Here is a 15,408-nt window from a genome sequence, read left to right as displayed (position 1 = left end):
ACAAAAGGGAAAATAAATAAATAAAATATAAAAAAAAGAAAATACTCTGTATTCAGACAAAGTTCTTCTTTTACTGTTCTTCATAAAATTTTATAGTTCAGGTTAGATGCCTCACCTCATAGTCATTGGTATTTAACAGGAAGGAAGTGCTAGAGAACCTCAAAATCTGTGGTTTGTACCACAAGTACAACTTTGGTACAAAAGTTCTCAGGAACTTTTTAAATTGTTGAACTTTGTGATTTGTAAGTGAAAACTGAAAAAAATGTAATTTTTACATTTGTAATCTGTACATTGTTCACGTATCTTTAGTATAGAATCTATACCTGAAACTCAGAGCCTCCTTGCAGATCAGAAGCTATAAAGTCCTGTCACGAAGCAATGAAGATTCCCTATTTACACTCTGCTGGAAAGAGAGATTAGGGTAATCAATTTTGAAAGTACAACAGAGTATTGACACTACAATATTGTTTTTTAAAATTTTTATTGTTTATTTATTTTCCCTTTTGTTGCCCTTGTTTTATTGTTGTAGTTATTATTGTTGTTGATGTTGTCATCGTTGTTGGGTAGGACAGAGAGAAATGGAGAAAGGAGGGGAAGACAGAGAGAGGGGGAGAAAGAGAGACACCTGCAGACCTGCTTCACCGCCTGTGAAGTGACTCCCCTGCAGGTGGGGAGTCAGGGCTCGAACCGGGATCATTAACATCGGTCCTTGTGCTTCACACCGCGTGCACTTAACCACTGCACTACTGCCCGGCCCCCACAATATTCGTATAGACCAGAACTACAAAGTAATTACATCTCTTCAAAATATCACTACAGTGTTTTACTACTTAGAAAGTTTCTTTAAGACTAAATAGTTCCAAGGTGTGGGGTTCATTTTTCTTACCTCAGTCTAATCTTTTTCTTGCCAGGCATACCTGGCTTCCCATCGAGATCTCATAATGGTTCTTCATAATGGTCAGAGCTGATTAAACTCCAATAAGAAATGAGGGTGACTAAACATCCTCTAGGTGTTATCTGAAGAATACAATACTATAATAATTTTTTCTTAAGATACCCACCAATTCATCCATCTACTTGCTTTTATTGATCATTCACTGAGCACCTAATGTTTCCAAGGACCTAGTATGAACTAAATAGAAAAGGAATAATGCAAAGAACCCCTGAGTACCCTTGTCACAAAGAAGCTCATTCATCAGTCGGGGTAAATGTGGTATAAGGTCTAGCAACTCTAATCAAGATAGGTGTGTTTATTCCTTTACTCAACACATATTATTGAACTGTAACAAGTTATATATGGTAGAGACAGAGAAATAGGTGTGATCCATAAAGCCAGGAAGGGGCATGAGGCTGGTCCACCTAGTTGAGTGTACCTATTACATTGCACAAGGACCCAGGTTCAAGCCTTCCACCCTCGTCCATACTTACAAGGGTGGAGGAAAGCTTCATGAGCAGGGAGGCAGTGCTGTAGGTGTCTTTCTCTCCTTCTTATCTCAATTTCTCTCTGTCCTAGCAAATTAATTAATAAATGAATATTTTTTAAAATTTTTATTTAAAAAAAGTAAACACTGATAAAATCCATAGGATAAGAGGGGTACAACTCCACACAATTCCCACTACCAGAACTCCATATCCCACCCCCTCCCCTGATAGCTTTCCTATTCTTTAACCCTCTGGGAGCATGGATCTGGGGTCATTATGGGGTGCAGAAGGTGGAAGGTTGCTATAGTTGCTTCCCTGCTGAACATGGATGTTGGCAGGTCAATCCATACTCCCAGCCTCTCTTTCTCTTTCCCTAGTGGGGCGGGGTTCTGGGGAAGTGGGGCTCCAGGACACGTTGAGGTCGTCTGCCCAGGGAAGTCTGGTTGGCATCATGTTAGTATCTGGAACCTGGTGGCTGAGAAAAGAGTTAACATATAGAGCCAAACAATGAATAACTTTTTTAAAAAGATTAAAACTTAAAAAAAAAAAAAAAAAAAGACCAGGGAACTGACAACCTAACAAAAAAGTCAGACATAAATAATTTCAAATGTGTGATACATGTTAGGAAAAAGTAGATATTTTTACTCACAATGAAGACTTAAACCTAAATTGAGGCAAATTGGAAACAATGAGTTTACTAGGCTCCTGGAAACTAAGTAGGAGGAAAGCAAGATGATTGTATTCCAAGGGAACAAAGATCTTGCCTAGTGCTTTGAAGTAGACAAAGACCAAGGCTCATTCAAATAGGTGGGAGTAAGTGGCACAAAGAAAAAAGTTGAAGGGGCCAGGCAGTAGCACAGCGAGTTATGGGCACATGGCACGAAGTGCAAGGACAGGCATAAGAATCCCGATTTGAGCCCCCAGCTCCTCACCTGCAGGGGCGTCGCTTGACAGGCAGTGAAGCACATCTGCTGGTGCCTGACTTTCTCTCCTCCTCTTTATCTTTTCCTTCTCTCTGGATTTCTCTTTATCCTATACAGCAACATGGGAAAAATGGTCTCCAGGAGAGCAGTGGACCAAGCCCCAGTGATAACGCTGGAGGCAAAAAAAAAAAAAAAAAAAAAAAAAGTTGTAGGTTAAGCAGAGAGCATTTCTTGGATGATCCTATTGTGTTACAGTGAGTGTCACATTCTTGAAGAAATCATAGGGGTGAACAGAGGTTGGGAAGTGCTCTATAGAGGAGGTAACATTTTAGTGGGGTCTTGAAGAAGAGGTTGGATTTAAATGTGCTGAAAAGTATAAAATGGGGGGGGCAGGCAGTAGTGAAACCAACTAAGTGCACACATTACCATGCACAGGGACCAGGGTTCAAGCCCCCTGCTTCCCCTCTTGCAGGGGGAATGTTTCACAAACAGTGAAGCAAGTCTGCAAGTGTCTATCTCTCTTTCTCTCTCTCTCCCTCTCTCTGTCTCCTCCACCCCTCTTAATTTCTCTCTGTTCTATCTAATAAAATAGGAAAAGTAGGGGTGGAGGGGGATGGCCACTGGAAGGGGTGGATTCATAGTGCAGGCACCTAGCCCCAGCAATAATCCTAGTGGCAATTAAATTTTTAAAAAAGAGAGAGAGAGGATAAAATGGGACGTTGGGGCAGAGAGGTAGAGCAGAGATGAGCAAGTGGAGGCACGCAAGTAATAAAAACACAGAGTTTGAATAGAAATGGAAAACAAAGAAAATAAAAAGAGAAACAAACAATGAGCATCCCAGTAGGAATGCATGAAGAGAGAAAAGGGAATTAGGCCAATCAGATATTAACACCAAGTCCTTTCACCTTAAAGACAGCACTTCACTCTCTGCTTAAAACATTTTTTTTAGGGTACCTTGCCTGTTGAAGCCCAAGAGAAAGCTTTGTATCTTACGGCCTTTGCTGTGATTGGGATTAGAAAGGCATTTGATATATGCCCATTGCTGGTAAGCTACTTTTCTTTCTCCCGCAGTCACCATCTATTTATATGTCACATACTGGGGTGGGGGTGGGGGGAGACCTTGAAAATAGTTTTAACTCAGAAGCAAAGGGTTCTAGAGCAATGACAGATCTTAGAGACCACCTAATCCAACCTGCGCATTGACAGATGGAAAAACTGAGGCCTATAAGAACAGAAATTTAATTGTTTACTCTCATAAACTACTGAGATATAAAACTAGGAACTAGACTTCAACTCTAACTATGATGAAATAAAGACCCAGAGTTCCCAGCTTCCTTCATGTACCTCTATTACATCACATGATGTCCATATTACTATTAGTCTAGAGTTGAAACATTCAGTGAAGATATATAATAGCATGTTTGTTTCTTTAGACAGTACTCTTTCATTTGTTTGGAAGATGAGTGGGTAAAAAAAAAGGATTCACTTACGTGGAATCTGCAATATAGAAAATTCCAAGGGGAAGAGATCCCTGAGGTTAACTATTCTTGTCTACAAGTCAAAAGAAAATTAGACTTGTTCTTCAAACCAACATTAGGAATTAAAATGGAAAAACTTGAAGGGATTTATAGGACTTGAACCACTGAACAAAATGATGTTTCTAATTTATTTCAAGAGGTGTGTTACTTGTATTTAGCAAGGCATAGTTAATGAGAAACAGTTCCTGGGGGGTCCCAGAGGACCAGTTGGCAGCTAGAAGCACCAGAGTAAGAGACAGATGGAGTTAGAAGAGAAGGAGCCAGCCAAGATGTTAGCAGCATTGCACCAAGCTTCCTAGTCCACTTATCCAAAATAACCATTTTAGTTGTCTCCAGACAAAGCAAGAGGGGCTATTTTCCCAGAAGTCCTTAAGATCAAGAAGTTCTTTGGCAACTTTCCTTGTTTCTCACTATTTATGGATTTCTTTAGTTTTTTTTTTTGTTTTAAGTCCTTTTGAAAATGTGAATCTGGCTCATCGATGCTGAGAGGAGAATGGTGACAGTTGTGTCTGTACATGGTGCTTCACCCCCTAGTCCCCCGCACCCCACCCCCAGAGCAAAGAACTGAAATAAGAAGCAGAAACTAAAGGGAAAAAACTTGTAATGGAGAGGTAAGAACTCAGAAACAAATAGCTTCATCCAATTTGGACAACCATGTTTTCCCTCCCATGATTATGCACTAATCCTTCTCCTGGATTTGTATTAGTGAGGTACTGTCTGTTCTATTAGGTCATTTTCTTTCCACCCTTCTTCTTCCCTGTCCCGTGATAGTGTGACCAGGAGGAATTCACATCATTGCGTAAGTTGATGCTTGTCAAAGAAGACTCAAGTATCTTCTGCCTTTCTTTCCAGAAAATCACCAGAGCTTTAACTAAAGCTGACAGCTTTCTGCTTGAAAATAGCCTCTCAACCAAGAGTACTTTCACATTGGCCATTTCTGCTTATGCTCTTTCCCTGGGAGATAAAACTCACCCACAGTTTCGTTCAATTGTTTCAACCCTAAAGAGGAAAGCTTCGGTTAAAGGTATGATTTATTCCATACATTCATTTGCCAAGTATTTACTAACCACATAGACTTTGCTGAATCAGGAAGAGGGTAATCTGCAAAGTTAAATATGGTACAACCCCTGCCCTTGAGGAACAAACCGTCACAACACAGTATAGCAAGTGCTGTCATTCATTCTTTCATTCAGGACTTTAACTTACTCCTTAACAAATAGTTATTGAGTATCTTCTTTGTAGCAGGCATCATTCTAGGCTCTGAGACTAAACAAACAAATAAGACAGAAAAACAATTAAGAAGAAAAAAAATACATGCCATCAATAAACATACGTTCTAGTTAGAGAGAGAGAAATATAATAAGTAAAACATTGCATATAGTGAATAAGTTGGGTTTAACTGATATTAGAGAATATAGCAAGAAAGGGAGACAGAGCAAGGTAGTAGGTGGTAATTTTAGACAGGGTGGTCAGGAAACCTAATTAAAATGGTGAGGAAACAAACCAATAGCTGCTATCTGTAAACGTGTTTCTAGTAGAGAAGTGTCATATGCATAAGTCCTGAGGAAGGTCATTGTGCTCCAGGAATGGCCACAAGGCCAGTGTGACTAAAGATGACAGAGATAAGCTAAGGGGGGAAAATGGGGGAGGGAGCAGAAGGTAAGAGAGAGAGAGAGATTGAGATTTGAGAGGAAACCAGGTATGATCATGGAGTTCTTCAGAACTCCTGTATATAACTGTGTCATGCACAAGACTCAAGCAAATGGATGGATTTTGAATGAAACTCAATCCAGGCTCCATTCCCCCAACCATGTTTGAGTATAATTCCACCCAGAACAGGAGATGCCTTGGTCACATCCACATCAAGATGCTGTGGAGACCAAGAGAGCCCTCCTCAAGAGTAAAGAAACTTGACAAGAGTCAAGAGAGTAGCAGTGGTCACTGGCCAAAGTCCCTCTACATGCTCGGGCATAGTTGAGCACTTCTGAATACTCTCTTAGCTGAGGTTTTCTAAAAGTTTAATGAATCTGACATGAGGTTTAACACCATCTAAAAATATTGACTTCTGTCATAATTTTAAATGACTAAGCTTTAACGTATCCCTCAGAACCACTTGTTCAGTATTTTTAAAACAACAAGAGAAAATGTCTTGGCAATTGTAAGATATGGATCATAAAATCATAGAATTTAAGTGCCGGGAGACAACTTAATGATTCAAATTCTGTTTGAATTGGAAATATCTTTAAAAACCAAAGCTTTCATTCTAAATACAGTCTCTAAGAGAGTTTTTAAAAAATGTCCAATGTTATGTAAATGATGTGATTATAAATTATAAACTGGCACATCAAAATTTTGACTCATTTTCAAAAAAATATTTCCATCAAGACTTTAAAAAATTATCTTCAAAGGAGCTGAGCGGTGGTTCACCCTGTTGAACACACACATTACCATGCATAAGGACCTGGATTCAAGTCCCCAGCCCCTACCTATGGTGCGGGGGTTTGGGGGAGCTTCAGTAGTGGTCAAGCAGTCTTGCAGATAGATGTCTCTCGTTTCCCTCTCCCTATCCCCACCTATGTTTTCAATCACTCTCTGTCCTATCAAATTAAATATATAATAAATATATTTAAAATAATTTTCAAATATGCCTTACTTTTAAAATAGCTTGCTCAAAAAGGATTTAAGTTGATGGGTTTAAATTACTAGAACTATGACAAATAATTTTAAAAACAATATATAAAAGATACTGTATATATGAGATTGTCTTTAATGTTTTAAATTGAGTGGAGGATTAACTAAAGCTTTGGGGGTGAACTCACAACTTCCAGGATGTAATTTATTTTTCTCTGTTACTGAGTAAGGTTCTCCAATTTATTTTGTGTAGTGGTAATAGTAATAATGATAAAAAGTTGTTCTATTAGTCAGTAGCAAGGGCTAGAAACCTGGGGTGTTAATTGCCAATTAGCTGCACTTTCCACTGCATTTTACTTGCATGGATCTTTCATATTTATCTTTTTAAATAAATAAAAATAGTCTTAGATAATGTTGAGTCTTTTCAAGTCTCTTTTTGAGGAGATTATGGTTTATAGTACAGTCGTTGGCACATAGGTACATTTTCTCATCTCCCCATGGCAGGTATCTGTAAAACATTTTCACTCCCAACTTAGGTTTCTTTCCTGCCATCGTGCACTGCCACCCTAATGCACTTTTCACCTACCTCACCCCCTAGCCCCCCAGAGATCTTTACTTTGCGGTTCACCACACCCTGTCCAAGTTTTATCTTGTGTTTTCCCCTTTTAAGTGAAATAAGCTAAAAGGAGAAGGATGAATACCAGGTGGTTTCACTTATACATGGAATGCAAGGAAAGAAAGAAAGAGAGAGAAAGAAAGAAAGAAAGAAAGAAAGAAAGAAAGAAATTGGAGAGAGAAAAAGAAAGGAAGGAAGGAAGGAAGGAAGAGAGAGAGAGAGAGACAGAAAGAAAGAAAGAAAGAAAGAAAGAAAGAAAGAAAGAAAGAAAGAAAGAAAGAAAGAAGGAAAGTCAGTCGGTCGGGGAAGTGGTATAGTGGATAAAGCATTGGATTCTCAACCATGAGGTCCTGAGTTTGATCCCCAGCAGCACATGTAATGTACCAGAGTGATGTCTGGTTCTTTCTTTCCTATCTTTCTCATGAATAAATAAATAAATTCTTTTTAAGAAAAGAAAGAAAGAAAGAAAAAAGGAAAGAAAACAAGGTTGTTTCATATTCTTCACCTTGAGGAAATTCTTACAAAAGAGAAAAGAAAAAAAAAAAAACATGGCTAGAAGAAGGGGGAAAAAAACTTCCAGAACCCATAGTTATTATGTTGAATTTACATTCTTTTTAATATTTATTTATTTTCCCTTTTGTTGCCCTTGTTTTTCGTTATTGTTGTAGTTATTGTTGTTGTTATTGATGTTATCGTTGGATAGGACAGAGAGAAATGGAGAGAGGAGGAGACGACAGAGAGGGGGAGAGAAAGATAGACACCTGCAGATCTGCTTCACCACTTGTGAAGTGACTCCCCTGCAGGTGGACAGCCGGGGGCTCAAACTGGGATCATTACCCCGGTTCTTGTGCTTCGTGCCATGTGTGCTTAACCCACAGTGCTACTGGCCGACTCCCTCGAATTTACATTCTTAATTATCTTCTTGGATGTGATGTGTTGATGTCCAGGTAGTCCAAACCCCATTTATCGTTTTTGGAAAGAGGATTTTGAGCAGCAAGGCAGCCCTGTACCTAACACTGGTACAGCACGTATGGTAGAAACCACTGCCTACGCTTTACTCACCAGTCTGAACTTGAAAGAGATGAGTTATGTTAACCCAATCATCAAATGGCTGTCTGAAGAGCAGAGGTATGGAGGTGGCTTTTATTCCACTCAGGTATGTTTCTTTGTTTCGTTCCATCCTATTGAAGACATTTTTACTATCTCCACACACATCTCATACTCATGCTTTTGTCTACCAAGTAAGCATGTCATAGCCTACATACAAATAAAAGGCTAGAATCAAAGAATCTTTGGAGGTTGTCTGCATTGACGATCTTACACAGAGGAGGAAATCAACACTGGGAGTTTTCATTTAAGGAGTTAACACAGTGACAAAATTAGAACTTGTGACTCTTGATACCTTGCTCAGTAATTCCTTCATAATTCTTTTTTTTTCTAATTTATTTTTAAAAGTGACACCAGGGTTATCACTAGGCTTTGGTGCCTGTAAAATGAATTAACCACTCCTAGTGGCTTGGTTGGTTCGGTTTTAGAGAGAGAAATTGAGAGGGAGATATGAGAGAGAGAAAGAGACCCCCTTTAGCACTGGCTCCATTGCTCATGAAGCTTCCCTTCTCCCTGCAGGTGGGAACAAGGGGTTTGAATTCAGATCCCTACACATAGTAACTTGTATGCTGTATCTAGTGTGGCACTGCCCAGCCTTTTTTTTTTTTTTTTTTTTTTTTCTTTCTTTAATTGATATCAGAGCATTACTGCTCTAGGGATATTTTTTTCAGGTATATATATGGGGGGAGGGGAAGAGAGAGACCATAGCTGTGAAACTTTCCCAAGAGCACTGAGCACCAGGCTTGAACCTGAGTCACATCGATAGCAAAGCATTCACCCTCCCAGAAGAGCTATCTTGATGGACATTCCTTTATGATTCTTAAGATCCACAAAGGACTAGTAAGATTATCCAACGATTATGTCATATCTCCTATAATCAACAGTGACTGTTATGCAGACAAAAGAGCTGTTGTTCCCTCCCCTAAAAAATAATTTTAAAGTGAGAAAAATGATGGTTGTTGCATGCTTATCTGTCTGCCAAGGTAATTCGGAGTCTGTGTGTTCTATAATTTTCAGGTAGTTGTATAAAGTGGATCTATGTTCAATTTTTAGTTCAAATATTAGCATCTTCTCAGACTCCTGCATGTTTGAACAATGTGTGTGTGAAAAAAATTTTTAATTTATTTATTTTCCCTTTTTGTTGCCCTTGTTGTTTCATTGTTGTAGTTATTATTGTTGTTATTGATGTCATCGTTGTTGAATAGGACAGAGAGAAATAGAGACAGAAGGGGAAGACAGAGAGGGGGAGAGAAAAATAGACACCTACAGACCTGCTTCACCACCTGTGAAGCGACTCCCCTGCAGGTGAGGAGCCAGGAGATCAAACTGGAATCTTTACTCCAGTCCTTGCACTTTGCGCCACCTGCGCTTAACCCACTGCACTACTGCCCAACTGTGAAATTTAGAGCTAGACGGGTCCTTCTAGAGGATTACTTTACTAATCATCTAATCCAAGGAGGCAAATGAGTTTCATTTTGGGATTAAACATACTACAAAAAAGAGTGAACTATTGGTTAGCATGGGTTGCCATACATAGAAAGGTCTGTAGTTATGTATTTGACCTCTCTTATCTAATTAACATTATTGATTTCATATGAAGAAAATGATGTTCATGCAAATTCAGTCCATTCTACTATGCCTGTAACAATACCTGTCATAGAGCTCCATTTGTATTATCTACCGAAGTATTGGGTGCAAATGTATACTGCCTACTTTGTGAATTTTATATTACAGTGAAGAAGGCCAATATCAAAGTATACATAAAAGTACCACAAATTGAAATTGGTGCTCTCAAGGGCTCAAGGAAAATAATGGGAAGAAAGAGCATTTTTATGAAATTATGGTGAAGGTATTTCATCTGAAACCTGAGGAGAAAAGGATAGTTATACAAGCAGTTGGATGTATTCTACAGAGTTTTTTTTTACCTGTGGTCACACTCAGGCTATGTGAAGAATCCCAACAGGAAGCTGCATTCCCTTTCTCTCCCTACTAACAGCAGCATCCATGTGGGGGTTCACGGGATGTGGTGGGAAGCAGGGGGCTTCCCTATTATCTTCACAGGAGACTTGAAACTAGCTTACTTCACTCAGCTGGAGTTTCATTTCTGGACAGCACTCTCCCACCCACTCAGAAGAAAGAGTATTTGTAGGGCTAAGATGGTATTGGAGCACTTACCTTGCATGAGTGAAGCCCTAGGTTCAATCCCCAAGACCACATGAAAGCATCAAAGGCAAAACAAGTAGAACTCCATGGATGAAAGGGCAATGTCTGTGTCTCATTCTCTCATAAGAAGGAAGGAAGGTGGGAGTCGGTGGTAGTGTAGTAGGTTAAGCGCAGGTGGTGCAAAGTTCAAGGACCGGCAGAAGGATCCCAGTTTGAGCCCCAGGCTCCCCACCTGCAGAGGAATCTCTTCACAGGCGGTGAGGCAGGTCTGCAGGTGTCTATCTTTCTCTTCCCTTCTGTCTTCCCCTCCTCACTCCATTTCTCTCTGTCCTACCCAACAACAACGACATCAATAATAACTACAACAATAAAACAAGGCCAACTAAAGGAAATAAATAAATATAAAAATTTAGAAAAAAGAAGGAAGGATCAATGGAAGGAAGGAGAAGGGGAGGAAAGACATTTGTAAACAGGGTGTGTATATAAATAAACTAAGCCTATTTTTGTGCCCTTTTGGATTGTTGATAGGATACAATTAATGCCATTGAAGGCTTGACAGAATATTCACTCCTGGCTAAACAACTCCGCTTGAATATGGATATCAAAGTTTCTTACAAGAATAAAGGTGACATCTACCAGTATAAGATGACTGAGAAGAACTTCCTTGGAAAGCCATTAGAGGTAAATGATGAACTTTTAGCATTTTTTTAGTCAGAGGAACCTTGAACATAAATCTGTTCCAACCTTATTTTACAAATGTTACATAGTCAAATATATAATAAGTATTAGTTTTGTTATAAGCATGATGTCTGCTATATCTTAGTTTCTTTTTTTTATATTTATTTTCCCTTTTGTTGCCTTTATTGTTTTTCATTGTTGTTGTAGTTATTATTGTTGGTGTTATTGATGTCGTCATTGTTAGATAGGACAGAGAGAAAATGGAGAGAGGAGGGGACGACAGAGAAAGATAGACACCTGCAGACCTGCTTCACCACCTGTGAAGCGATTCCCCTGCAGGTGGGGAGCCAGGGGCTCAAACCAAGATCCTTACTCCGGTCCTAGCGCTTTGCGCCACCTGCACTTAACCCGCTGCACTATTGCCCGACTCCCTATCTTAGTTTCTAAAATTCAAAAGTAAGTACAGGACAGGCAAAATAGATCACTTTGGATAGTTTGGGCTGGTCCCCTTACCACATTGAAGGAAGCTACAGTGGTGTGGTCTATTTCACATGCCCTTTGCCTATCTAAATAAATAGAAAAGAGAAGAAGTAGTAAGTACAAAAAACTCGTTCTTGGGGGTGGGGCTTGAGAAATACCGTTACTGAAATAGACACGGAGAGTTGGGGAGATAGCTCAGCCTTTTAGGGCATACATTTGTTTATACCACTAATTCCTAACATCACCTTATGCCAGAATTGACTCTGTTCCTTTCTCTCCTTCCTTATCATTTTCTCTCTCATAATAATTAAATGAGTGTTCAAATAAATAGACATATAATAAACAAAGACAGTGAAAAATAGTAGTCTGGCTAGAGACAAAGAAGTATAAAACGAAGCCTCCTGACCTACGGTGAAGGTAGGAGGAGTTTGTCAGCTGCAATCAAATGGTTAAGTCTGGATAAAGTAGAACAAGTTAACCAAGTAAAGAAATAGAAGAACATGCCAGGTACAGAAAGCCATGTATTGCACCTGGGGAAGTGGCTCTGTGACTTGCATGTATGAATCCAAGGCTCTGAACTCCTCATGTGCAAGAGTTATACTCTGGTCTCTGTCTCTTTCATATTCTCATATTAATAAATAAATGACTTTGAAAAGTGAGAGAAGCGTCTGCAAACATGCAGAAATAAAATAAGAGTGAAGACTGAAATTTTTGTGGCCCTGCCAACAACAGGATGTTAGGTAATGACATGCGTTTTTAGTTTGTTACAGTCCTTGATTAGTGTATGTTCTCTTAAGCCCGAGCTTGTGCTTGGCCTCTACAAGCATCTGTGTTTGTTTGTAAGTGTGCTTCCTTTCCCACATTTAGAGTCCACCAGAGATTCACCCGCTAAATAGCCTTTGGCTTGAGGATCATGGTGGACTCATTTTAGGTACCTTGAAGCTTGACAGGGGCAATTCTGTAATAGGCCTTTTGTCATCTTAAAGTAATTTAAACCTCAGCCCAGGGTGCTACCATTATGTAAAACCTGGGCTGTTTATCTATCAATAGTGTGAAATTGGGGATTCGGGTAGCACAGAGGGTTAAGTGCACGTGGTGCAAAGCGCAAGGACCAGAGTAAGGATCCCAGTTCGAGCCCCTGGCTCCTTACCCGCAGGGGCATCGCTTCACAAACGGTGAAGCAGGTCTGCAGGTGTCTATCTTTCTCTCCCCCTCTCTGTCATCCCCTCCTCTCTCCATTTCTCTCTGTCCTATCCAACAATGACAACATCAATAATAACAACAATAACTACAACAACAATGAAAAACAAGGGCAACAAAAGGGAAAATAAATAAATAATATAATAAATAAATATAAAATTTTTTAAATGGTGTGAAATTCTCTATTCCATCATTTTCTAAAATGTGTTGCATGAAGAAAAAAAAAAGGTCAAGTGTGGGGAACTACTTTAAATGAAGCTAACTAAGTTTTCCAGTCAATATTCCCAACTTTAGTCTGTATGCAACTCAGGATGATGACTTTAGTGGGATGGGCAATGGAGGAGGTGAGCAGGGCTGGGGCACAGTGTACAACATTCTTCAAGCTTATTTGTCAGTTTACTTGTCCATAGAATTATTTTCTCATGAGACATCTCAGTGTACTGACTTTCTAGTAAGTGCTGTTGTATTATGTCAGGGAGACCATGAAAGTTGACCTACTTACCTGCATTTTCTAAAATTTGTGGGAAAGACTGACAATCTTTTTTTCTACTGGAAAATCCTTTTTGCACTGAAGTGCTAACTAAAGGGAAAGGCAGGAGCAGCTTGGAGTGAGGAAAGACTACTCTTGTCACTTTCTCAGAAGCATCTCTCCCAGGCTTCCCACAGATCTGAGAACATCTGCATGATAGAGTTTTTCTGGAAGGAAAAAATTACGTACCCTAACCCCATGTTTTCATGTTCCTCCTAGGAGACTGGGAAGAAGAGCATCTGCACTTAACTTAAGCAATTGGCAGGTTTACATAGGATACCTGGGTGGAGTTTAGGGTGATTACTAGGACAGAGTTTGAAGGGTTTCATTCAACGGAGACCAGTGGGAAATGGAGGAAAGAAGGGGTAAGAGAGGGGTGCAAACAGGAAGATGAGAGGAAGAAAGGCAGATTACACCCATGCTAGAGTTGTATTGAACTTCCTGTTATTGGTACTAATGAAAACACTCTTGACACATAGGATACCCAAACTAGACACTGAAAGGAATTTATTCTGATGGTAAGAGGAGATGTGTGTAGTTTGACTATAACCACATATTAATGAAAATAGAACCAAAAGTATCCTCTGACATGTTGGTTTTATAGACTTAGTGGAGAGGTCTCAGACATCTTAAAAATTCAGAGAAGGCAAAGAGTAGATTCCAGTGTTTTTAGTGCCTCCTATGTGCATTGATATTCAATGTCTTATCCATTTAATCTCACAAGAGCTCTAAGAGAAAGATTGGCAGGTGTTAACCCTTTCTTTTTATTTCTCTCTCCTCCCTCTCTACCAAATGAGATTAAAAGCATTTACTATCCACTTCTCCAGGTGCTTCTCAATGATGACCTTGTTGTCAGTACTGGCTACAGCAATGGTTTGGCTACAGTACATGTAAGTATTTCATTGAAAGCAAGTATAACTGGGAGTTATATGTCTGTTTGGACCAGAAAACATCAAGAAAATTTAGGCATTTGGCTACAGAGTTGCAGAAATCTGGATTTAGGTGACCTTGACTACAATAGGGTCCATTTGCATGTTCTTTCTAGCTATGTTGATGACTGTCTTCACAATTTCTTTTTGAAAAAAGGCTTTGTTGATAATATGGGTTGAAACATCAGTGGACTGTGGTCTATGGCAGAAGATTTGGGGCCTCAGAAAAATGAAGAGAGGTGCTAAGTCAGGGTTTAGGGAATCCTATGCTAGAGAAGGGTGACAGTTTGGTGGAGGGTGAGGTGTGCTGACAGCCATCTTGGGAAGTGTAGAAATGTGCCCTTATGACAACAACAATCCCATAAATCAACATTTCCTAATTAAAGTGATACCCATGTTGGAAAAAGAAAAGAAAATGATTATGTAAATACTTTTGTTGTATATTCTGTTCATTTGTGGGAATTATATAGCGATGTAACCATAAAGATATGTCTATGTCATATATGCACAGTATGTCACCCATCACATATTTTTTCCATGGGTAGGTATAAAGTCACCTTTAAACGTATTCAACATCATTATGCATTAAGACAGATAGCTATAAAAATACAGAGATACATGTCCAGTAGAGAAGCAATTATAGAAGCCAGACTTCCCATCCTATAATGATCCTCCCATCCCATAATGATCCCGGGGTCACTCCCAGAGGGATAAAGAATAGGAATGCTTCCCATGGAAGAGCTGGGATATGGAACTCTGGTGATGGGAGTTGTGTGGAATTGTACCCCACTTATCCCACAATCTTGTCAAACATTACTAAATGACTAATAAAAAATTTAAAAATAACAAAAAAAAAGAAATATGTAAGTACATATATGTAAGGATTCAACTTTCTTATATCTTAGTCACAGGCCGCATGGACATACACAAGAAAAAGTTGCCAACATTTTAAACTGCATATTCTGATATAAATTAACACTGTACTGATGCTTTTACTTATGTTCTTTTTTAAAATAATTTTTGTTTATAAAAAGAAAACACTGACAAGGGAACCATAGGATAAGAGGGGTACAACTCCACACAATTCCCACCACCAGAACTCTGTATGTATCCCATCCCCTCCCCTGAGAGTTAATTATGTTCTTATCTTTAGAGTGTTTTAGTCCTCCAAAGACTTAGTAAGACTGCACGG

General features: G+C 39.2%; 1 protein-coding gene across 1 annotated transcript in view; it reads left to right on the top strand.

Annotated features, from left to right (window-relative positions):
• C5 (complement C5) overlaps positions 1–15,408 on the top strand; it is a 94,695-nt gene that overhangs the window by 66,134 nt on the left and 13,153 nt on the right. The window contains exons 27-31 of the mRNA XM_060200064.1: positions 3,295–3,390; positions 4,736–4,907; positions 8,078–8,286; positions 10,929–11,081; positions 14,115–14,177. Coding sequence (XP_060056047.1) covers positions 3,295–3,390; positions 4,736–4,907; positions 8,078–8,286; positions 10,929–11,081; positions 14,115–14,177 — 693 coding nt within the window. The remainder of the gene's footprint in view (positions 1–3,294; positions 3,391–4,735; positions 4,908–8,077; positions 8,287–10,928; positions 11,082–14,114; positions 14,178–15,408) is intronic.

Source organism: Erinaceus europaeus, chromosome 10 (assembly GCF_950295315.1).
Source record: "Erinaceus europaeus chromosome 10, mEriEur2.1, whole genome shotgun sequence".
Lineage (NCBI taxonomy): Eukaryota > Metazoa > Chordata > Mammalia > Eulipotyphla > Erinaceidae > Erinaceus > Erinaceus europaeus.
The sequence above is the reverse complement of the archived record's forward strand: the minus strand, read 5'-3'. Positions and strand labels throughout refer to the sequence as shown.